The 25110-nt window shown below is 41.1% G+C and overlaps 1 protein-coding gene across 1 annotated transcript; it reads right to left on the bottom strand.

Moving 5' to 3' along the window:
* Positions 1–1217: 1217 nt before the first annotated feature.
* si:ch211-57n23.4 (immunoglobulin superfamily DCC subclass member 3) lies at positions 1218–21100 on the bottom strand. The gene is made up of 14 exons (XM_019259692.2): positions 20998–21100; positions 19908–20213; positions 18327–18471; positions 17791–17921; positions 17540–17677; positions 17297–17455; positions 9886–10051; positions 9021–9271; positions 8767–8931; positions 7882–8070; positions 5839–5952; positions 5047–5173; positions 4812–4926; positions 1218–4103 (listed from the first exon to the last, which is right to left on the bottom strand). Exons 1-14 carry the CDS (start codon positions 21098–21100, stop codon positions 4029–4031), a joined length of 2184 nt encoding a protein of 727 aa, XP_019115237.2. The 3' UTR covers positions 1218–4028.
* Between the last annotated feature and the right edge of the window lie 4010 nt (positions 21101–25110).

Here is a 25110-nt window from a genome sequence, read left to right as displayed (position 1 = left end):
AATAAATAACATTAAAGTGTCGGTTCAAGCAAACCACAAAAAAACATATTTTCCCCTTTCAGAGGATATTAAGCCATTTAGGTGGTGAAACCACAGTAGAAAGTACAACTGTGGGGCGGTCGGTAGTGTAGTGGGTTAAGTGGCCGCCCCGTGTGTGAAGGCTATAGTCTTCGCTGCAGCTGGCCCTGGTTCGGACCCCACATTGGACGGCTAATTTACTGCGTCTGCCCCCTGCTTCCTGTTTATCTTCAGCTGTACTATCAATAAAGACATAAAAGGCCAAAAAAAATATCTTTAAAAAAAAAGAAAGTACAACTGTAAGTAGAAGTTTGAATGCTTATAATGAGCCAGGTGGCTATTGTGGGATAAAATGCTGAAACTTGGTGTTAAAGAAGCACAAGTACAGATTACTAGCCACCGTAAATTACTGGTTATAGCAGGCCAAGTAAGACTTTAATGAAGTAAAGTCAAATATATGTTTTATTCCTTATGAATTCATTTGCAAAACTGACATGGTCTCTCTTTAAGCTACACTAATTTCATTCACTTTCACTATACTGGGTTGCTGACAGACTCTTTTTTGTCATTTGTGTGAACCGACACCATTAAAAATAATTTTTGTGTGAATGTACTACGTTAACGTGTAAAATAAATGTACCGTGAAAACCCTCCGAGTGACAGCTTGGTCTCTGTTTCAAACTGCAGCGTATATCCACAGTCAGTCTTTTACCTCCAAACCTTTTCATTTTGGCCAAAGACCGAGGACAGAACCTCGGCCACGACGGGTTAAAGCTTTAGTTTTTTCAGTTGGCTGCATTACACCAGTGGAAAGCTTAGAGAACAGAGAAGCACTTATAATCATTAAAGCATTGTTTCTCATTGGTACTAGCAGCCAGCTTCTACTTTCCTACATTCTTTTTTTTTTAGTCTTTTTTTGTCGTTCTTTTTCTTCTAGTTATTAGCTCTTGAAGGCAGATGGGTGAGTTTGGCTTCGAAACTTTCCAAACTGTCTGAAATACTCACAACATTTGCTCAAAGGCCATTGAAAAGAAATCCTAACAATCATCTTCATTTCATCCTTACACATGTCAAAAACAAACAAAAAAAACAAACATTTCAAAATTATTAGAATTAACGTTATTAGCTAATGACAATAATAATTATAATAATAACAATCATAAACTTACAAAAGAAGCAAACATTTGTTTTGGCAAATTTTTTCCTGTGCACAGCAGGAAGAACAAAAAGACTCAAGTGAAAAGAGGCAGAGAAATGAATCGTTCCAAACAGAAGCAAACAAATGCTTTCCATTTTCAAAACTAGTTTTAACCGCTACACACTTCACACTACAAAAACACGTCGACCTTTTTTGGGGTCTTCCATATCAAATACACTTTTTGGTATCGCGTTGGTTTAACAGCTTTCGGTATGTGTATGAAAAGGAGATGGGAAAAGCGCTCATCTTTTTATACTGCTCTGCTTTGAATAAACATTTAACACTCACAAAGGGTTAAAGGCAAACCTTGAGGAGCATGAAAGCTCGAGACAACACACATTTTGGGGACCATAATATACGAGTTTGCTCATTCATAACAGGCAATAAGAGGCAAAGTCATGGTTAAAAACAATGTTTAAAGCATTTTTTCATGGTTTCAGTTGGGAAACCTTCTTAAATTTATTGTTATTGTTCCAACATATGACATGCCTTTATTTCTAAATCAGAAGGAGACATTAGTTAGTAAGCTATTGTGGGTTTTTGACCAAAGTCTAAGGCTTATTTTGCATTGTGTCGTGCTTTTTTTTATGGCTTTTTAAATTGGTTGCATGAATAGAAACAATTAAATGAAACCTAAAAATATAAATTTCTTGATTTCTGGTGCCAATCTTCAGCTGGACAAGATGACAACCTGTGGTTCCTTCTCAAAGCTTCTGCCCTCAAGGTTCCCGTACTGCCATCATTCACACACAAACGTATATTATCATATTCACAAACATGTTTCTGTGCTTTGGTTATGAGGAAGTGTAAAGGTAGAGTATGAATGTTAAGAATGTAGAGGTATTTGGTTACATATTTCTTTACAATAACTAAATATTTGGCAACGATTCAACTACTTTTAAAAAAAGGAAGCGAGTATTCCCTATAGTATTGACATTAAAAAGTCTTTGAAAATATCTGACATCTTCATTTGGTCACTCTTTAAAAGTTTTAAATGTTAGAATCAACAAAATAGGAGCTCCATGTTGAAGGGGGTTCACCTGCAATGACTTCCAAACTAAAAGGTCATGAAAGATATTATTTCTTTTAAAAACAAAATGGTATTGAAATCATGAGAAAATGTTTTTGGCTTAAGTTCAGTTAAAGCACTTCAGACGCAGGTGACCCCTTTTCAAACAGGAGCAATCCAAAATTGTAAGTAAATGTAGTCTCTTTTAAAATAATCTTTGAAAGGAAAATAAAGAAAACCATCAAAATGTTTACATCTTTGGGCATCATTCAGCTTGGTTTTCATAGAATAACTTTTTGGATAGGCTGACACGGTGAAACACGAGCCTTGTCCGTGCGTTCAGGCAAGTCTCACCTTAAAACTTCTTTTTAGCCGCCAACTCAGTGTCGTTGAGGTCCCAGGATGACCAATTTGGCATCTGGAGAGTTAACTTGACAGCTTGGCCTCAGTCATTTCTTTTTTCTTTTTTTTTTTTGGCTTATCTTCAGTATGCCATCAACTTTGTGCAGATCGAACAAGCATCCTGTTGGTTTGAACTTGTCATAGACTTCATAGAAAAGCAACGAATGCATGGCGTAAAGGGTTCACCACGCACTCTTTGAGGTCCATATTTTCCATGAGCTACATCCTCTGCACAAATATGTCTTTGGAGATGGACACTTGTGACTATTTAAAGCCGTGGATAACCACTTAATGGAGCAACGACAATCAAGAAGGAAACACTAGATGGCCTTCTTAAAAATCTTCAGAAATGTTGGAGATTTCCACCACATGTTGACGAAAAACAAAAGTTGACCTGGCTCGAACAGGCGGCTGTTAAGGCTCTTGTCGATCTCTGGTACGGTAAGGCGTCAGGCTCTGCCACGGTTATGCTCTCCATGGTAGTCATCCCGGTGAGCACTCTCTGGACTGGCCTGGTTGGCGGCTGGCACGGTACGCTGGCGTTGGCACTGGTTGGGGGAAGTAGTAACTCAGGGAAAAGGGTTTTTTTTTTAGTTTTTTTGGTTGAGGTAGGCTAGCACAAGCACAAGCAGCATCATCAGGCTAACGTTGGCCTATCTATGGCTCAGACATTCTTGTCAGACTGAGGTAGCTTTCTTTGGAGGCGTGCAGCTTTTGGTTGAGGAAGAGTTGAGTAAAGAATGCCTGTTAACGTGGTTCTTCTAAATGGCTTCACGGACAATCATTTCTAATCAGACTCTCTCCTTCTGTAAGGCGTTTGCAAAGGCCGCTATGTTTCTTCCCTTTCTTATTGCAGAGGAACTGAAGGCAAATTCAAGAGTTCTGTCACGGCAGACTAATTGGACGTAGGTAGGTGAGAATATTTGGCTTCATTTGGGTTTAAAGACCAAAGTGTACATCTTCACATGTCAGCTTACCAGAGGAAGTCTAAGAAATAGAAAATTTTGGTTATGGAACAGACTCCCGCTGGAAAAGTGACATGAGTGTTTGAAGCGTACGCACAGAAAGAAGGTAACGGGAGCTAAATCTGCAGTGGCAATGCTTTGTGAAAATGCACATGTGCACGTGTGCACAGGCAATAAAGGCAATAAGCTTTGGTTTGAGGTAGAGGCGAGGGTGGGGGTACCATTCTTGGTTCATATAAGCATTCTGTCACAGATTTATGGAGGCTATTTTCAGGTTATTAGCAGCAGGTTTCGGGATGACTAAACCCATGGCTGACCCCTATCAAAGAGCACGGAAAGGTGCTCATTGATGGGAGGCTTGGGGGTTCCTTAAGTGGCAGTAGCAGACTGTGGATGGGAAAGGAAAGGGTTGTGGGTGTTGAATTATTGACCAGTGTTAGCCAGCGCCCGTGCCAGGCAAACCTGCCATGTGCTGCTCAATGACGACCTGGCACTGCGATGGACAGACCGCCTGCTCACAACAACAGGACAGAACGGAGAGAAGAGAGAAGAAAGGCAAGGAGTCAGACATCATTCAAGTATGAAAGTATTTAGGACGTGCACAAGCAGTGTAGAAAGATAACAATAGAGTTACTGCTGGTTACTTCAGAGAGAATTCCAGTTTGCTCTTTGTCAGTATTATATCATATTATATTATTGTAGTTGTGGCCATCATTTCTTAGTTTTGTGAACATAAAAAAAAAAGGTGTTATATGACAGATCGATGAATAACCATCCAATACTCCAGTGGGTCTGTATTTGCTGGAAATGATGGATGAATGTAATGTCAGATATCGGCAGCTGTTGTTCTTCAAGGTGAACGTCATACATCATGTGATGACTGCATTTCTTGATGGATTTGTTTGGACCAAGACTAAAAACAGATGTGCATCATTAGGGATGCTTTTCTTTGTTTGTTATCTGCTTAAAAAGTCCATATATATTTATATATATATTAAAAACCTACAGCTCGATCCACATCTAAAACAGCACAAAAGGGGTCCACTGCTATGGTAAAGGTAATAGCCAAAGGCAAATATGTGTACCTGCAGCGATCTATAGTTAGTGTACTTGTTTTCTTTAATAAAACACTTTGTTTCAAGTCCTTACAACAAGACAAATAATTGAAAATGTAATTAATAAATAAATTGGTTGAGACAAGCATATTCACAATGATTACCTGAGGTAATGGCTCCACTATGGTGCGGTTTGCTCCATCTTTAGGGATCCCGTTATGTCCTGTGTTGTCCCTCGGTACAGACCAGCTGTCCTGAGTCCCTTTACTGCAAAACAGACTGTGAACATATTCCAGCTATGAGTGCAGATCCTGTTTTTTTTAATATGAGTGTTATTCTCTGGCTACTGACAGTGTGTAATATACAAGTAAAAAGGTTGTATGTTGTACTAGTACTCACCTGCGACGGTATCCAAACATGAGGAAGAGAACACAGAAGATGATGCAGGCGGTGCCGATATGAATGCCAATGACAATGCTGCCCAGAGAGGCCTCTCCATCCCTGCACTGACACAGACTCTTCTCTCCTAGAAAACCAACACAGCCTTTATGAGGAACATAAGAATCAGAGCTTGACTCAAACTGGCATTCAGCACTTTTCCATTTATCCGTAGTCTGAAGTTAAAGTTTAGATACACCACAAAATCAATTTCATTGACAGGTCTAGGCGGTCCTTGTGTGGAGGTTTGCCTGCAGCCATTTCAGCGTGTGAGATTTCTAAAAGATATTGATCCTGCGTTATGAGTTTCTCTGGGAATGTGCCCAGTTATAATGTCACAAAAGAGCAAACAACTTCTATCCCACATCTCTACAAATCTTTATTTTACCACTCCACCTCCAGCAATGTCACCTCTGTGCCTAAATTTCTACGTTGGAGCCACAAAATAGTTTAAGTTGGTGGTCTTACCCACATATTATCTTACCTCCGTATGTCTAGAACTGTTGTCTTTTCCATTCTCTTTTAAAATAGACTGTCAAATCATTTTTGGAGTTTTGTTTTCTATTGAATAATTTGCGATATTTCACGTTTGCAGTCTTATATCTTGCATGCACCAAAGAGTATGTCAACTAAATCAGGTTCACAGTCCTATCAAATCGATTCTGATCTGTGTTTTTAAGGTTTCATGTATTTCCGATGTCAGACCAGAATATGTTGATCAAGGTTAGAAGGTGTGTTTGTGGTCGTACTCACCAGTGGCCGGGTCACTCACGCCTTCCTCTGCCAGTGAGACCAGTCTCTTGGAGGAGTCGCTCTCGCCGTTTCCGTTGTAGGCCACCAGTTTGACTTCGTACACGCCACCCGGTTCTGAAACAGAGAGCCACATACGGAGTCAGTGAAGAGTTTGAGAAGATGGTGCTGTGTGGGCGGCAGCCAGAGACTGCAGCTCTGATCTCCTTTCTCCTCCTTCAAAACCAACAATCAATATATAGATAGAGCACATAATATCTTGGTCTGGTTCCTGCATTACTTTTCCTCAGACTCATGTGTCTTCCTCTTACAGTCTCCTTCTATATTAAATCAAATATCAGTGACCGGTCTTGCAGAAATGGTCTGTGACGCGCAGACTGCTGCAGTTTCATCCAGGGCTCTTCGATGATGGGGTGATTAACATGCGACACACTGCTGCATCATAAATGGTTCATCACTGATGTGGAGATCAATGCGTGTTCAGTGCATTTCCCACATAATGACAGTGTGGACAGCAGCTGTTAAAGATATTTTAAGGCGCCAAGGTTGACTGAAAAAATTGACAGACTCGTTGAGGTTCATTTGTAGGTTCATTAATCCGCCAATAACCTTCTGGTATTCAGCTTTTATTTACAATGAAGCTTAACAGGGAGATATATTTTCTGATGATCCGCTATGACCTGAATTTATTTTGATTTTCATAGAGTTTACTTCAGTTTTAAGAAATAAAATCCTAATATTTGGCACTATTTATGAGGAAAACAGAGACACATGTTGTCCCACTGTGTAAAGACTCTCTAGATTACACTTGAACTCCATTAGAGGTGTACTGATTGAACACTGTCCGGATTTATATTTATCATTTGTAGCTTTCTGGGATACTAAATGACTGCTTGATGATAATTATAGATAATTATACAGCCTGTGTCTGACAAACTGGAAAAAGCTCTTTCTAGGAATACAAGAAAGTGGTGATGGTAACGACGTTTGGTCTTTCGGAGAGAGGTGTTACATTTATTTTTTCCTTCGAAATAGAATCAGATCACAGGAGGCGGCTCGGTGCAGCTGATGTCTTGTATTCCAATTCAATCAGAGTGTTTCACAAGTGACGAAAATAAGTGTTGTTGTTATGGTTACAGGGATTGAGCCCGGTGTCACTATGTAAACGAATACGGTTGGCCTGATGAATGCTGCTGTTCAGACAAAGACAGGGTGACATCACGCAGGCAGAAACATTTGTCTTTTTTGTTTCTTTTCATTCTTATTTTGTTATTAAATTTCTATTTTTTTTTTAGTAAAAATATTCTTTTTACATAGTATCAGGATGCAAATGCAAACAGATTGAATTAGCACCGTGCACAAACATTTTGCAGTATGTTTGACGACTCTTCTACAGAAACATTCGTTTAAGTTTTCATCTCAAAAGAATCAAAATTAAAAATAAAATTAAAAAAGAATGAGCTGTTAGATGCAATAAAATTAATATAAATTACATTATATACTCAAGGTTTGACGTATACAATCCACTTGGTCCGAATTTTTTAAGTAACTCAGAAATATTTTCTATAATTTTTGTATTCATTCAAATATTGAAAGATATCGCTGGTGGATGGCTCTGATTTTATTTATTTATTTATTTATTTGATCAGCAACTCTTTTATTTATTAGATTTATTAGACTTTTCTTACAGATAACCTTATTTTTCTCAGGTTTAGTAAGTGAATCAGCATAATGTAATTTGTATTTTGTCGTATAATTTAGATCAGCTACTATATTTTATGGTGCACCTTGTTCGTATCTGTGTCTAAGTGATGGCTAGTCTAGCAGAGTGATATGAGGTAAAAAAAAAAAGAAAAGGTGATGTATCACGTTTGTTGTCAGTGTCAGATGAAGCAGACATTAAAGTGACCAAGTTACACAGAGGAAGATGTCCCTATGATTTGGTTTGACCCACAGCCTGAAAGGAATTGAATTCAATAAAAGTCAAGTTTTCAGATTTCACATCATTTGTATGCAGCCTGTCTGTCTGAGAGAAGCACAACTCACCCATCTTAGAGATGGTGTGGGCATTGACGTGACAGGGCAGTTGGATTGGCCCCTGGAAAGCAGCGTTTGGGACCCTGCGGTAGGAAAGCCTGAAGCCCTCAGCCTTGCCGGCTTTACTGGGGAGCTCCCAGAGGACCTGCACGGCGCTGGAGTTCACCACCTTGGTGAAGAAGGTGGGAGGTGTTGGCACTGGATGGAAAAAGAGGAAGAGAGCGATGAGAGACTGAGAGCTGATGGATTAGACAAACAGTACTAACTGTCCTCCAAGGGGATGATTAGGAGGGAGCACATTGGGCTGAAAAATGTGGTCGTTGCAGCCGCTGACAGGGTGTAGATTCAACATCGAAAACATGGAGAATAATGGAGCTAGTGAAACAATACAATGAATCAAATTAATGTCATACCAAAGCAATCGAATTTTACGATTAAATGATGTTATTGCATAACATAACTCATTCATAGAGGTAGAAATATATGAAGACTCATAAACTGATATTATTTTTTTACTGAGCCTCAGGCTACAAGATGTGCATCAGATGGATCTCACAAAGGTTTGTTCACTGTGTTTTTAATCGATCAATAACCACCTCCAGTTTAGCAACATAGTTATCCATAACTGATTTCTTAAGATGCAGTGAGATGGCGAAGCATCTTCTTGACTTCGACCTGGACGTCAGCACCACAATGTCACATAAAAGCATGAACCTGAACATGCACGTGTACATAAATATTTAGGATATTTGAGCCTGTCTTATACTTTTCTCTCCTCTCTCATCTTTTAGGCTCATGATTCAGTGTAATATAAAATATTAATAGTATAAATGAATCAGTAGAGAGAGCAGAGGTGAACTCCCCAATGGGTTCATCTGCGTTTCATGTTCTTACCGCCCCCTAGTGTTGTAGCCACCACGGTGCTGGACTGCTGGCTTGCTCCCAGAGGAGAGTAGGCCTTCAGGTAGAGGGAGTAGGTGGTTGCTGCTTCCAGGTTGGACACATCATGCTGGAAGGTGCCTTTACTGATGGCTTCCTGCAGCTCCAGACTGTCAGGCTCTGCAAACACACACATGGACATTTAGATTTAGAGATCACCTACAGCAGACCTGATGTGCATGTGTGTGTGTTTGTTTGTTGACACTCACCTCCAATCTTGCGGATGTGCAGGACATATCCGATGATGCTGTCGGTGACGTTGGCAGGTGGTTCCCTCCATGTGATCTGCAGGGCGTTGGTGGAGAGCGCGCTGGCTCTGAGGCCCTCAGGGGCGGCGGGCAGGTCTTTAGCCTGGGCCACGGCCAGACGGGCGCTGGCCTGGTTGGTGCCTGCACTGTTCTCGGCGATGCACTGGTAGATGGCCTCATCCTCTGAGCTGATACGGGTCAGAGCCAGGGTGCTACATGGACAACACACAGCTGCATTAGTTCACATCCACACAACTACTACTTAAACTCTCAGATTATCATGTAAATTTAATTAACTTTAATTAACTTTCATCCCAACTGGGAGATTTAAGAAGTGCTGATTTGTTTGGGATCATGCACCAAAGCGACCTAATGAAGGAAGCATCTGCCTTTTTTAATAAAGCCATGTGTTAAACTTCTGCTTTTAATGACACTGTGGTGTCAGCACTACTGCTGCTGCTGCTCTTTATCAACATTTATGTATTATTACATATAATAATGCCGCTGCTGTCCTCTTGAGATGAACTAGTTAATAAGAACAATATTAATAATCAATGAACTCAGCAGCAGCAGCACCAAAAGTTGCAATGAATGTTGGAAATGTTTGAAAGTGGAGCAGCTATACAAAAATTAAAATACATATTCTTGTTGCTGTAATTTATAAATATCCAAAAGATGGATGTGATTTGTTTAATCATCCACACATTGATCATCAGGACCTCCACTCTCTGTCCAGTGCTGCCACCATGTGGTGCAGCTGTTAACTGCTCCAGCTATAGAGAGATATTCAATCATGTCGAAACTTCACATCACTGCTGTCACCTACCTGTTGTTATTGGTCAGCTTGACGTTGTGTCCCGGCATCAGGACCTTGCCGTTCTTCAGCCAGATCAGGTGAGGCTCGGGGACGCCCTGGGCCACACAGGTGAACACAGCGCTGCCCCCTGCTGGTTTGGACACAGACTGGGGCCACTGCAGGAACTCAGGGGGAGCTGAGACAGACAGGACAAGAGGAAGATGAGGATGAGACACCAAGTTCATCAACTCTTGTCAAGTAAAACTGGCTGCAAGGATATTACAATCAGTTTTTACAAAGTCACTGCAAGGCGTTTAAGAGTTTAGCACTTAACTTGTTGATTGTGAGAAGGTTTTGCAAGGGAGAACAAAGGTAATATGACAGAACCATACAAGTATAAAAGAGAACACACTGTAGACACTGTACTACTTTGACCAAGCACAAAAAAAATCCATATTGTGGGCTTATAAAGGTTTAAAAATCAGCCTTAAAGAGCAGCTAACTAGTTTTAATATTGAAATAATATACAAATATAACATATGCACAGTAAACTGTGCAGTAACTACCTGGAAACTCCTGCTGCCAGTGGTGACTTCCAACAGTATCACCACTAGTGTGCTCCACATCCACCAACAGATAGAAGATGTTTGTGAACACAACAGTGTTTCAAAAGAATAAATACCCAGAACAAACACTCAGACTGAAGGACTGACACATGCAGAGGCTCTGAATGTGAGAACCTTCTTGAGAAATGTTTAATTTATGAATAAATCTGTGTCTGTGCTTGAACTTCACATGTCAAAGGTGTCTCTCAAAACCCTGGAGGATAGTCCCTTTACAGCACAGCAGTCTGCTGACCCCCCAGCCAGTCCTCGGCTGTCCCCGGACAGATGCAGGGTTGACTGCTCCTCCTGACACCCAGCTCAATATTAGAGGCACAATAGACATGCATATATATATATATGCTGGGATATAGGCAGCAGTCCTTAAGCCCCTTATGCCCCCTCCTCACTTCAGCCCACGCTCAGCATCTCATTGATCTATTGACCTCAACACCCACTGTGACCCTATCCACCTACGAGCTGAGGAGGGGGGATGTGTCAACAAAATGGCCATTTCAATAAGGACACATTCATCACGGCAGCCTGTTCTTCTACTGGTCAGACCACTTATTAATTAGAGGCGGCTCTCGGTTCATCTGAGGCCAAAGTAACACGCGGAGGAAACAACAGACGGAAGTGAAGACGGCAGCCTGGAGGTGTTGTGTTATCACAGGAGCTGTGATGTCAGCAGATACTCTGTGTACAGCAGTTAGAGTTGATCTTTTATATATTACATTGTTGGTTTCATAGTCATATCATATCAAATCTATATATTAAAGAGACGTGGGAAATGTTCCTTGACAGAAACATGTATCGGCACACAATTCTGATCCAACAGGCCTGCGGTAAATCCTATTTTCATGAGTTTTTTGGTTACTGCATCATATTGACTGGTGTTTCTGCTGTTTATCCTTCCCTCGCTGATATAAACAGGGTAAACAAAATAATAGAAACACCACTCTCCAGCTGAAATGGTCAAAAAATATATATATATACCATATAAAGTGGAAACTTTTTGAATCTATTTACATATTTATTTCATATCACTTGAAATAATGATGTGCTGCTTTAAGAACAAACGTGTTTTTGCACGTTTTAGCTCACGCGCTGCACTGAAAGTATGAAAATCATTTCGCAGAAGTGTTAATGTCACACGAGGTGTGTGTCTGCTCTTCTAAGAGATAGAAAGTTATCTGGATAACCAGATGAGCCTCTTTTAGATCTGAAAGAGCTGCTCTGGGTTTTTCTCAGCAAACTTATCCAACATATACAGTAAAAAATCAAGTTCAGTTCGATGTTTTCTTCATTGCCATTGTCACATCAGGCTTTTCTGCCCATTTGTCTGCATGTGTGTGTGGGTGTGTGTGTGTTTGTAGCTATTATCTCTCATGGGGGAGCTGTCCACCCCTTCATCTGTTCAGCTGTCCTGGAACCGTGTTAGAAAGTGTCAGGCATCCTCAGCTGACCATTCATCAGCCGATCCATACTCGGTATTGATCAGTGATTCCGTTGACCTTGAGTTTCACCGCGCCTCCTCAGACCTCGTCTTAATATGTTTAGTCCCCTTTTGTTTGCAGCCTGTTTGGGTGTGTGTGTGGAGGGGGTCCATACATCTGTCCACTGTTTGGACAAAGCAGCCGACGTAACTAGATTTACATGTGTGCAAGCCAGGCTGTGTCATTTCCCTCATCATACTGAATATGTTGGTCACTTTGTTGTGTCTAATGCAGCCTGATGAGGACTTACAACATGTCACTAATGTATGAGCAGCATTTAAATAAAAATATTTGATTGTGCTCTGAGGAACGTTACCTCCCAGAGGTTCTAGATATCATACACTGCAAATGTCTAATTTCTTAATAATTTCCTTGAACGCTGCCTGGAAACAACCTTGTAATCTGGTATAAATTCTTGGGAATCAGAGAGAACTTTATTTAGGTTGCTGGTAGCTGCAAAGCCGACAGAGTATCTCTGAGTCAGCTCTCGCTACTAAAGATGAATTTGTACATTGTGCATTACTAGTTAGGTTCAACCAGGGTTGGATTTTAATGCTACACTTTAAAGAATGAATGTACATTTGAAATATGACCAGTGCTGCTAGTTAAAGTATCGGTACCACAGTGTAAAAATACTCTATTACATGTACGAATCCTGCATTTTAAAGTTAAAATATACAAGTATTAACTGCAAAGTGACTTAAACTATCACAATTAAAAGTACTCATGCAGAATGGGTGTTTTCAGAGTGTTATATTAATATTATTATTATATATAAAATATTATTTGATTAACATTTTTAATGCGTTAATGTTCAAGCAGCATTGTTGGAGCTTATTTTATTTTAATCTACTAACTGTGCAGCTGTCAGATAAATATTCCATTACCAGCACTGAATATGAAAAATTCTGATTCTGATGTCTCTGATGTTTAATTAAACTGATCACTTATCATTTATTATGTTATTATACATCCATATTGTTATGCTATCCACATGTTATATGATTTGATATTCTATGATATGATATATTTGTGTTTGTCCACACATCTGGGCATGAAGTCATGAGGCTCAGCATGTGATATGTCATCCTCTCAGTGTGGGAAAGATTTTTTCGTCTAAGCTGTGAGAAGTGAACCGAAGCCCTCAGCGGGATCTGCATGATAAAAGATCAGCAGCTGAAAAATGAGGACAAAAATGGGGAGGAAGGGAGAGTTTGACCGAAATGGCTGGCCATCCTTTGTGTGCGGGTCTCTCTCTCTCTCTCTCTCCCTCTTTTTACGTGGTGACACCCTGGTTGCCCTCACCCCTCCGCCGGGATGCTATCCATCTTCCAGCCCTCCCTAATTAACCCCGAGACCACACCTCCCTTCTCTTTCCACCTCCGTATCTGTCCGTCCTGACTGCTCCGCCTCCTCCCTCACGCCAACCGTTTTCACAGACAAACGCCCTGAATCCTTCTGTCGGGGTTAGGGGTCAAAGGTCTGAGGTTACAGGTCATTCCTCACCCCCTTCCTCTCTTCTCTTTGCACCTTGCACCCCGGCATTGACCGTCTAGCAGCTCTGCACTTTTTTTTGTTTTGTGTCTTTCTGTTGTCCCTCTTTGTCCCTTCATCCTGACCATGACCGTGGACAGAGACACACACACAGACTGTGTGAAAGTTCAGACCTCTGCTAACCTTCACGCTCCAAACACAAACAGCAGACAGCCCTCACTAATCCCACTGAACTTGACTTCAGCTGGATAATAAAATCGTTGACTTTCACTATGAGTCACCACCACGTCTCTGCTCGTCTGAGGATTTACAGCTGAAATGAGGCACTGCAGACATTTTCCTTAGTCTCTGGGCTCTGTATTTGCAAAAAAAAATGATCTGTTTATGGGCTCAAATAAAAGCTTGAGAGGATTTTGATCTTCTGAAATGATGTTTTCAAATCCTGTGGCTGTATATCTTTCTTCATAAACTCAAATATAAGTTTGAGAATGTGAAAAAAAAGGTTTTGCACAGCATGAAAATGTTTGTGCATGAATGATATCTTCACAGTTTGCATCCATGCATGTTCAACTTCAATGTCTAACAACAGTGTGGGAACTTTAAGTGCTGAATTTCACACAGTAAACACATATTTCCATTTTTTTCTTGCACATTCAAAAGCATCATTTCACACTTATTCAAGCCCATAAATGTTAAACACACTTCCCAGCATGAACAATGAGCAATAATATCATAACACACAATGTTTTACTCTATAAATCCCGTCATATGTTGCATAATATCACATAATCTAAGATACAATGTCATATCAGATATAATATATAACACAAAATTTAGGATTTAGTCACCTCATCGTATTATAATTAAGCTCACTCTCTCTCCAGTTTTGGGACAATAACAATAATATAATTTTACTGTGTGAACATTGTAGGTGGTCATATTACCAGAGTGAAGCTCTTTGTTCTCTCTCGACCCCAAAATGAGCAGCAAACTGATCAATAAATTAATGAATATATTAGAGATCAGCCCCATTCTCCCTCTCTTTTACACCAGAGGCACTGCCAATCACTGAGAGAGAGTGACAGGAGGTAAAGTATCGATTGATCCGCTCAAAGAGTCTCAAACAGAGGGGATGGATGGATGGATGAAGGATGACCATAGATTTATGTCAGTGATATTACAAGAACTCTAATGAAATGTGCCTCGGCGCTGTTTTTATTTATTGACATTATGCTATCCATTGTTTGAAGTTATAAATGTAGAGGGTAGAATATATACTTCACTCTATCATTGATTGAAAATACATAACACTCTGTTTTAAAGGCACCAAAATGAGTTGTTGTTGAGTTCGGTCGTGGCTCATCTGTCTCATCCTTCCAGCTTACAGACATTTACCGAACAGGGAACGTCTAACAAGAAGATCAGACTCTTCATGACAATATATAAAAAGATTATTCACTTATGGGAAAATAGGATTCAGTGTTTTTTGGCGTTTTTACTCCACACAGGGGAATAAAAGTCTGGAAACATCCTCCTCTGTTGCACACACTGTAACCACTGTCTATTTTTAATCTTTCCCATGCAAGTCCGACAAATTGAGGGAAGTGCAATGACACTAAATGAATGGAGAAGCATTTTATTGATGCATGAGGCATTGTGAGAAATACTCAGATCATTGATCTCAATGTAAAAACACACTTTTAAATGACATTACCATTACAAATGCTTAAAGTATGTTTGTGCTTTGTATTTTCTGTGAACGGCTTGCAGCTTGTTTTACGCCAAAATAAATTAAAAACAAAATTGATCCTGTTTTTTCCCCCGAACAGCTAAACTGCTGCCGTTTTCAGTTAAAGGGCAAAAGAGACATGAACACGAGGAAGCTTTTTTACTCACTAAAACATAAACTCTTTCATTTCTGCTGCCATCTTTCATGAGTCTGGAATAAACGATTCAATAAGTGACTTCTCCTATCCACACAAAACGTTTATTTCTGTTCAGATTCTGTTCACACATTTGCCCCTCTGATCTATTTATGCAACTACACGAACACATCAGAAAGAAATACTTTCAAATATTAAAAAGCATTCTGCAGACGGAGCCCATTCAGACTTTGTTATGTTACACCAGAGGATTATTAGTATTGATAGATTATATGTAAGCGGCATTTTGGCATTGGAGCTAATTTTAAGTCATCGGACAAATGTGGTGGAGTAAAAACTACAATATTTCCTTCTGAGATGCAGTGAAATGGAAGTATAAGGTATCACGAATGCAGTCATTCCCTCGCTCACATCACGTTTCACTCCCGTGACTTACAGGAACATACATCGTGTACATTGAAACCAGAGAAATCCTGGTAATTAAAAACATTACGCTTTAACACTCGCCGTGTTTCTGTCTTGTGTGTTAACACCTTGGGAGGTGAGCTGCTAATTGATATGGCCTCAAGACAGCCAATTAAAAACACAGCTAATGACAGTGAGAAATATAAGCGGGGTGAGTGTATGGACAAGTGCCGGGTGATGGATGAGTCCAGGTCATACACACACACACACATGAAAACTGCTTAATTGTTGGATGGGGTGTGTGTATGTGTGTGTGGTGGAGGTGGGGAGGTGGGAAGGAGGAGGGGGTCACACCAATAGTGTCACCGCACACACCACAGAGCAGGCCGATGCCCCCCAGCCACCACCACCCCCACCGAGCCGCCGAGGGCAAAGGTGAGAAGAAAGGGTGGAGCTTTGTTATTGACCCCTTTCCTTGCCTTGTCCCCCACCGCCAGTTAATATGATGACGCACGCACACACACACACACACACACACACACACACACACACACACACACACACACACACACACACACACACACACACTCAGGGTCTTTCATGGAGGTCTGCAGAGAACAATTAAACAATGGCCGCATGTTTTCTGGAGCGGATGTGTCTGTATCAAATGTATCAAACAGCGTGTGCAGTTTAATCATATGACAGTTTCTATGTGTTTATATAGAACTACACCACTACAGCATGTTTTTATATTAAAGGAACAGTCCAACATTTGGGATGTGTGTTTGTTTCTCTTCCAGGGAGACAGACCCAAGACCTTATTTAGCCCAGCTTTGCCAAAGATGGAAAAAAACATACATACAACCTCTAACAGCTTAGTGACTGTCCACACAGCAAGGATCTGTCCTCATAATGACATTGATAAGTTGAAAAAAAGTAGGTGAATCTTATAAATTAGTAATATTTATTTAACTTGTACATAAAGCATCTTCATACTTGACTAATCCAGGCTAAACACATATGTGTATCAAGAGCAGAATCTGGAAATGTGGTGTCTTGTGTGTATGTACACCATGTAATTTAATGTAATGTAATTCTGAAAAATTCGTTAGTCTCAGTAAACTTGTTAATTTACAATTTACAATTAAAGTGATTTACTATTTCTCCACGAGGATAATCTCCCCAGCTGTTGTAAAGAAGACTCTGAAACATCAATCAGAGGCAGATAAACTTTACAGAAAATATATAACTAGACAGTTACATGTATAAAATTTGAGACATACAATAATAAGATAAAACTTTGACACATTTGTTTTGCCTGCTTTTTTTTCTAAGAAGGTGTTGCAGTGAAATTTGGACTCATAACCTCAATAGTTTTGAAATGCTACCTTACGTAGTACCCTGTCAGGACTGGACACAGAGAGATCTGAACATCAAATGATCCTCTTACCAAACAGACTTGTGTTTTTAGGGTCTGCTTGACCACTCAAAGCGCCTTACACCCATTCTCTCACGCGCTTTGTTCAAAAAACACTAAGCAGAAGTCTCCGGACGGACTCACCTTGCACCACGAGTCGTCCCAGTGCCGTACGTCTCATTCTGGTGCCGGGCCGGTTGGCAGCACAGACGTACACACCAGAGTGCTGCAGAGAAACATCTGAGATCATCAGGTTCCCCGTCCCCAGAACCTGGATGCCCTCCACCCCGATGGAGCGTCCATCTGATGGAGGCAAACACACAAATGGTTTGTGAAATAAAAGTTTCCTGCTATCATATACACTCTTTTAACATTTTCCATTAGTACCTAGCCTGCTCCAGGAAACAATAGGCCTCGGGTTTCCTGTGGCGATGCACTCCAAGATCGCCGTCTGATGGACAGTGATGGTCAGATTCTGGGGTCCTGACAAGATGACCGGCTCCTTGTAGATTCTGGGAGCTCCACCTGGAAGATAGTCAACAAAGTGAATATCGACAAGACAACAGCAAAGATGATAAATGAGTGTATATATATGTATATATATGTATATATGACATGCTGCATGTGTGTCCACCTACCAGTGATGTTGAGCACGGCCTCATGGCTGTAGCGGGTGTTTGCGATGTTGGTGGCAACACAGCGGAAAACTCCAGCATCCGCCTGCCTCACGCCCGTCACCTGGAGGATGCCCTGCGGCAGGAGAGTGTATCTGGACGGGGGGGTGGGGGAGATCAGGGTGTAGGTGAGGCACTGAAAACTATCACAAATGTGTCTTTCTATGTATATACATGTACATATAAGGCTTTCATGGAAAGTTCACTTATTCTTCTGAGCAGTTATAGATGTGCAGTCAGACTTGTCCAGTGTTTTATTGACATATAATCTTACCCTTTACCCATTAAATGCTCACAACATGTAGATTCATGTAAATTCATGTCAGTTATAATGGAGTCCAACTGACCAAGTGACACATTTTGTCGTTGGAAACATAACCACCGGGCTTTACATTACCTAAAATCATAATTTGCTCTAAGGGGCTTTAGCACCCTCTGTCCTTGGACCCTTGATTCAGGACAGTATGAGTTTGTACAGTTATATGATATAACATATGTACCTGTTGTCACCGGTGCTGAGGGGTACTCTGTCTCTCTCCCAGGTGATGTTAGCCTCAGGTACTCCGGTGATCTGACACTGGAAGCGAGCGACGCTTCCCTCATCCACAGCCATGGACACCGGGTGGGTGTGGAACTTAGGAAGAGCTGAGAAGTAAAAAAACACACACACATTAATTATGACTTAAAGGGGAAAATACTAGACATGGATATCAATTCAAAACACTGATGGGACACTCTAAAGTTTACCAGTTTACTGTTGTAACGAAAAGATGCTGTCGGTTTTTATTATGGTCCAGTGTTTTATACTATGGACAACAGATCTGCTCCTTCAGTGGAATAACTCATTTATATATATCACTATCTGGATAGTTATGATTTCTCTGGGTAAAAACTCGAAAAACAAACAGGTTTGGTGGATTATCCGATGCCAGGTTTTGAAATTTGCAGCCACTAAATCACACTGTGAATGAATCCTATTTCTCCACTCCTTCTTCTTCTTTCCTGACACATTTCCAAACTTTGCTGAAGACACCAAACATGGCAAGAGATTTTCCGTCAGCTTTTGTTCTCACACCATTGCCATAAACCATTTCCATCGTGTAACTTGCCAAGCTGTATTTTTCTCCCCAAAATATTTTTTATTGTTTTTATTATTTGTTTAAAACTTTAGAAACAGAGGTCAGTTCACTAAACCACCACTTTATGTTACTCGTTGTTCATTGTGGTGCAGATTTTTGGTTTCATATTTATTTTAGCTTGTTGACGATGCATTTCAATTTCTGTGTAGCTTTAAATACTGTAAATCATCATATATCCTCTTCTGTTCTGTACTCCTCATTTCATTCTGTACTCATTTTCATTGAAGGTTTAGAAAAGCCTAAAACAGGGCACCACTTCCAGGACTTCCACTCACATTCACATTCATTCCTGATAACCTGGTGGCTATAATCAATAAGGGTGGATACCATAGAGGAGGAGGGGTCTGCAAATGAGAGCGCATCACCATGGCAACTCATTACATTGAAGACCACCTTGGGATAGCCATAATTCTCCTGGATTACCTATAAACCCTTGGCTTTATTGGATTTAGCAAAGGCAGGAGAGCGGGGGTTATACACTCAAGTAGTGCAGGTGTGTGCACATATGTGTGTGTGTGTGTGTGTGTGTGTCCAAACCATGTACAGTAATGTACAAGGAGTGTAATTTATAGGTTTTCCATAATGAGAAGCTGGTATGTTTTGGTGTGCGGTGTGAATCCGGGCGCTTGTTCCTCCATGATAACAAAGGATCAAAGAGTCCGAGGGGGGCTATGGTTGCCAAGTATGATGCAGAGGTGTTCACCGTGTGAAGCATCATTTATAACAGAGACTATGGGATGTTTTGACAGAGAAAAGGCAACATGTGGTGACTATCTGTGGGACATCCTCTGCTCCCTGTGCAAGTTCATGGCCAGTATATTTTAATTTGAATACTTGTAGGACAATAATTAATCAAGTAATGAATTTCTTTACTCATTTTTCACTCTGAGCAACTTGTTCTTCTCATCAGGGATGAGACTGTGTTGCGATGAAAACACTTACATGCCAAAAGCACTTTGGCTTTGCGGCTGACCAGCATGCCATAGCGATTCTGGGCCGCACAATCGTATTCGCCCATATCTGCGTCGCTTCCCTCTCTGCGTTTCTGGAAGCTCTGGATGAACAACGTGCCATTCGCCAGCACCCGAACCCGCGGGCTGGTGGGTAAAGGCACCCCGTTTTTACGCCACGTGATCATGATCGGTTCATCTCCCTGCACCTGGCAGTCCAGCATGAGCGGGCGATCCCTGACCGCAATCACATCACTGGGCTCCAGCAGGAAAGACAGCTCTGAGGCCAGACAGGCACCTGTAGGCAGGAGAAAGAGAAACACAGGTTATCAGAGAGAGAAAAGGCTGTGTGACTTCTTAATATCAAGAGTATCTGCACACTCTTCAAATGAACTGAAGTTTAAGTTGTTCCTTTACAGGTTGTAATATAAAGGGATATGAGGATGGCCTGGTATTCAGTATTCCTACTGAAACATGAGATCTGTGGCAATACCATCTTTGGGTCTACACTACATTGGTTTGTTGCAAAAACAAACAACCCACCACCAACTGCAGAAAAGTGCAATAAACCAAGGTGAAAATGGACTTCTTGTTCAGTCCAAGCACACTTTGAGAAGAATAAGATGTATGTGAGAAAGCAACCTTGCTCTGCAGGAGTGCTTTGTATAAAGACACACAAGAATTATGGCCGATCATTGAAAATTAAACTTATTTTCCATCTCAAACCCACAAAAATTACATGGTTCCAGACAATAACGCAGAGGGAGGCTTCTCTGTTTGGCACCAAGCTTCAGGGAACCCTAACTAAATGTGCCTGAAAAACTTCACTCAGCACCAAAAACTATTTCATTTGATTGATGGTGCATTTGGTTTTGCTGCCTATAAGGCTTTTACTGAAGACGAGCCACAATGGAGGTTGAATGCCAGCGAGCTATCCAGCCAGAGAGGGCAACAACAATACCCGAGCTAAGGGAGGAGAACACTGGCAAGGGTTGCAGGGGTCAAGTTAGGAGCGCCTCCATTGAAGCAGGGACCAATTGTGACAATGGTGTTGTGACTATGCTTATTTGCACCCAACCCACAGTAACCTCTGTAAAAAGTCCCGTCATCACCAAAGGGCACCATCTGCCCCTTCTTATGCATCCCCTCCACCCCTCCCGTCTCTTCCCATCCTTTCAGAGCCATCTCCGAGGTGACTTTCCCCTGCCACCAGAGTTCGCCTCCTCACACTTGTCCCCTTTCCTCCATGACCTTAGTGACACTCCCAGTCTCCCCAATCTATTTTGGTGTTAATGTCCTCATATGCAAAGAAGAACCTTGAACCCTTGCAATAGCCGCCTACCATCCCAGCTGTGAAGCACTAACAATCGGAGTTGCACTTGAACCTGCATAATGCATTATCAATGTCACTATGGAGTCTTGCATCTGTTCAACCATATACCCTTTCCTTAAAGGCAGCTGTGAGCTGTGCAATAACACAGCAGCTTGCAGCTGAACTTGACTCTGGATGTTTTTTTGTGTACGTCTGTTCAAGTTCATTTCCAATCTAAAGGTCAGCTAATGCTGATGTTGAACATCATTTCACCACACTTTTATATTCCCATTCATTTTCATCTTTCATTAAAAACAAAACACTATACACTACAATGCATATACCACTGGTGATAAGGTCTACAAGATTGAGACTCGTGCTTCGAAGCCAATGCAATGGGATTTTCGTTTTGGTACCCACAGTATTGACAAAACATTTCATGTATAACATTCAGTCTTTCCACCAGGACTATGATTCTGGAAACAGATGCCATTTTTCAATGCTGTGAGCACCACAGATAAAGATGTAATCACCTCTGTTGTATTGGGTTGCAATCTCAGATACCTCAAAGCCTGCACAAATAAAAACAAAACTATCTGCATGGATGGGAATTCCCTCTATACCACTAGAGCTAAGTCATTAAATGGTATAGACTGAGGTATCATGGAATTGCATATCCAACAAAGATGGCTATTTTGACATTACACTTTATGAGCTGGTTCATTGTCTCCGTGTTGACAAGGTACTTGATGAAATGGCTTTGAGGTTTTATAACCAAATTATAGATTTTTACTTGTAAAATACAGCCAGAGATGTTTCCCACAGCCTGAACATACAGCAAAGCTCTTCCCCCTCCTAATGATCTTTGTCATTGCCTTCACTGTGTCACATCAAGAAATGAGCATCTGCCCTCCATCTAATGATAGATCTCCCACCCAACAGGGTCTACTGGTCAGCTGCTTCTGGACAGGCTTGATAGAACCCTGGAACCCCCCTGAGCCTCCCATCCCTCAGGCCTGGTAATGAAATTCAGGACTCCCAAGGGGGGGGACTTGCATTGCATTCTGCGGCCACGGTTATCGAACACATGGTGTGGCAACCAGTGAGGCCTAAAAAGGCCAGAGATGATCTCTGAGCCAGGAGAGGGATGCAGAGCAGCAGTTATGGTAAGTCAGGTGTGCATAAACAAGGTTATGTCATAGCAGGACTCTTTGATGGTATTGGTTCATAAATCACTGATGCAATTAACACTGAACTTCCTGCCTGGTTTCTATTCGATAATCAATTTAACAATATCTGGCACGAGATTGAGAACACACATGACACCGGATGACTTCTAAAGATTGGTTGAACAGTATGCTATATGTATGATATCATCTCAAGAGTTTAAATTTGAAGTTAAAGGACAAGTGTTTCATTTGGTCATTGGTGAGCCATTTGGTTGTAGCATTGCATGCTATTCTAGGGTTTGGTAAGGTTCTGGGGAAGCTTTGGTTCTGAGTTACCACATCAACAACCTAATGCAACAGTCTTGCAATCATTTTCATAGAGCTGAGGCTTACCATGCAGGTTTTTGTATAGCTCAACTCTTTGGTCATCTTTCAGTACAATGCAACACCGTGAGTACAGCTTCAGAAAAGACCAAGTTAATCTGATAACAGTGGCTAGGATTATCTTCATTAAAGTAGGGTTTATTGAAGGGTGTTGTATCGATACGGATGTACCAAATAAGCTGTAACTGAATAGCAGTTTGAGCGATCCTCTCATGTTTGTGCCTTGACACACCGGCATTGACATGGGATCAATCCCTTGTCTTATTTCAAGATTGAAGCCTCAAATCCAGTGAGATGGACGAAGGATGGCGTCAAGACTAACATCCTTTAAAGCAGCTCCAGACTGGGGGAGTTAAATGTAGAGGTTCCAACAAGCTGAACCTGCATGAGGTGTGATTAAGTGCATAGCATTAGAGATTGGACCGTTTTCAATATAGGGATAGGACTATAATGAGATTTTTTGAAGGGAGGGGGTTGTCCAGCAACCCCCACACTAGCACCATGTGCTTATAACCCTGAGCCCCTCAGGGGTCATGAGAGAGTCAGAGGTAAGGAGGATGGATGTGTAGATGAGGGTGGGGGTGGTAGAGGGGGGCAGCTTGTGTCCAGCTTTAGCTACTATCCCAGCCCTCCACTGCTATTGTTTAGGAGGACTGCTGCCCCTGAACTTCACAGATTTCCATCCACCCCCAATAAAAATAGGGACTGTGAAAAAAAAGAGGGGGTCTTGAACACCATATACAAATCTTTTCATCACTTTATTTCCCCATTATCCTCTCTACCCTGTCTCTATAGAAGTCTCAAACCTTGGAGAGCTGCATGGATTTCAGCTGGGAATGACAAGAAACTGAGAATATTTCTGATTAATGCTTTGCAAAGGTTGTAGATGTGATTGAGAATAATGCTGAAGCTCTAATAGGATAAGGCCTCATATTTTACAAATTTGCAAAATGTTTGATAAATTATTTAATAATTAACAAATCAGAGCACATACAATGTGCAATATTATCTGTTCCAATATTCCCTTGCTCCTGACCCCTTTTTCCCCCTCTGTTCCATCTGTTTCAGAAGGGTGAGCAGTTTAGACAATGACTTGCAGTTGGAGGTCCGGGCTAGAAGATGGGAAATGGATGGACAGCCATGAAACCCATTGCCTGGGGGCTTCCTCTTTTGTCCTCCTAATGGGAGTAAAACTCTCCTTGCTCGGAGACAGCGACTTGTCTCTGCTGTGTTACACAAACATGCTATTGTAGTTGCTCTAGGGGGGTCTGTCCTGGTCTTTTGTTTAAGTCAACTGATGGTCATTTGCTAGGTGTCACATGCCAAGTTAAATGTCTGAGAGGGGGGAAAAAAAGCTATTCCATTACTCAGCAAGCTCAATATGGTCAAAACTGGTGTGACTCAACATTAGGGACTGGAATTTTTTTGATACAATACCTTGGTATTTTCAGTTCCTTAGTTTTAGAAACTTACCAAACTATTTTTCTTTTAACAAACAAAGCCAAGATTAGGCAGAATTTGTAAAGTTTTGATTGAAATCAGGAAGATTTTTAATCTGTCAGCTTCCTGTGCTTCACAGTTTGAACCATGTTGTTTGACCCCTATCCTATCCTATCCTATCCTATCCTATCCTATCCTATCCTAACCTATCCTATCCTATCCTATCCTATCCTATCCTATCCTACATGCTCACATAACTTCATTTGTAAATATCCTGAATGTGACATATGATGAGTGACTGAGAGTTTTTATATCAGTAAAATGACATTATGTTCAAAGTTAATGCAAGATCAGACTTGGTCTTTTTACAAATCTCAGTATCCTCCTGATGTATTGATAACATGCTTATCCATGCATAAACTGACATTGGCCCCATGGGCCCTGGGGGCTCAAGGGCATCCCATCTGCATCTGGAGGTGGATTTCTAATGGTCAGTGCAGATTTTTAAAAAGCCTGACCAAAAAAAACAGAGGTCCCCACCAGCAAGGTGGATCAATAAGCAATAATCCCTAATGTGATTGAGAGGAGGCCTCTTTGTTTGTCCCACAGTTTTAATCAGTGAGGTGTCAGCTCACAGAGTGGGTGCAGCAACTCTTATTAGGGAAAAATAAAACAGTCAACAAAACACAAGCTAATAAGACTGTGCAACAGAGAACTACTGGATAAATGAGAGTGCAGTCTAATGGGGGTAGAGACTCCTATGCCACTGCTATGCTATTATACCAGATTATTGAATATTTTCGTCATATTTTATCTTGGAAAGTCATAAAATGTATAAGTTAGAGTAATGGGATAAAGAAGCTCAAGCAGAAGCTGCTCAGTCATGTTTC

Source organism: Larimichthys crocea, chromosome XIII (assembly GCF_000972845.2).
Source record: "Larimichthys crocea isolate SSNF chromosome XIII, L_crocea_2.0, whole genome shotgun sequence".
In the NCBI taxonomy this organism is placed as follows: domain Eukaryota; kingdom Metazoa; phylum Chordata; class Actinopteri; family Sciaenidae; genus Larimichthys; species Larimichthys crocea.
The sequence above is the reverse complement of the archived record's forward strand: the minus strand, read 5'-3'. Positions and strand labels throughout refer to the sequence as shown.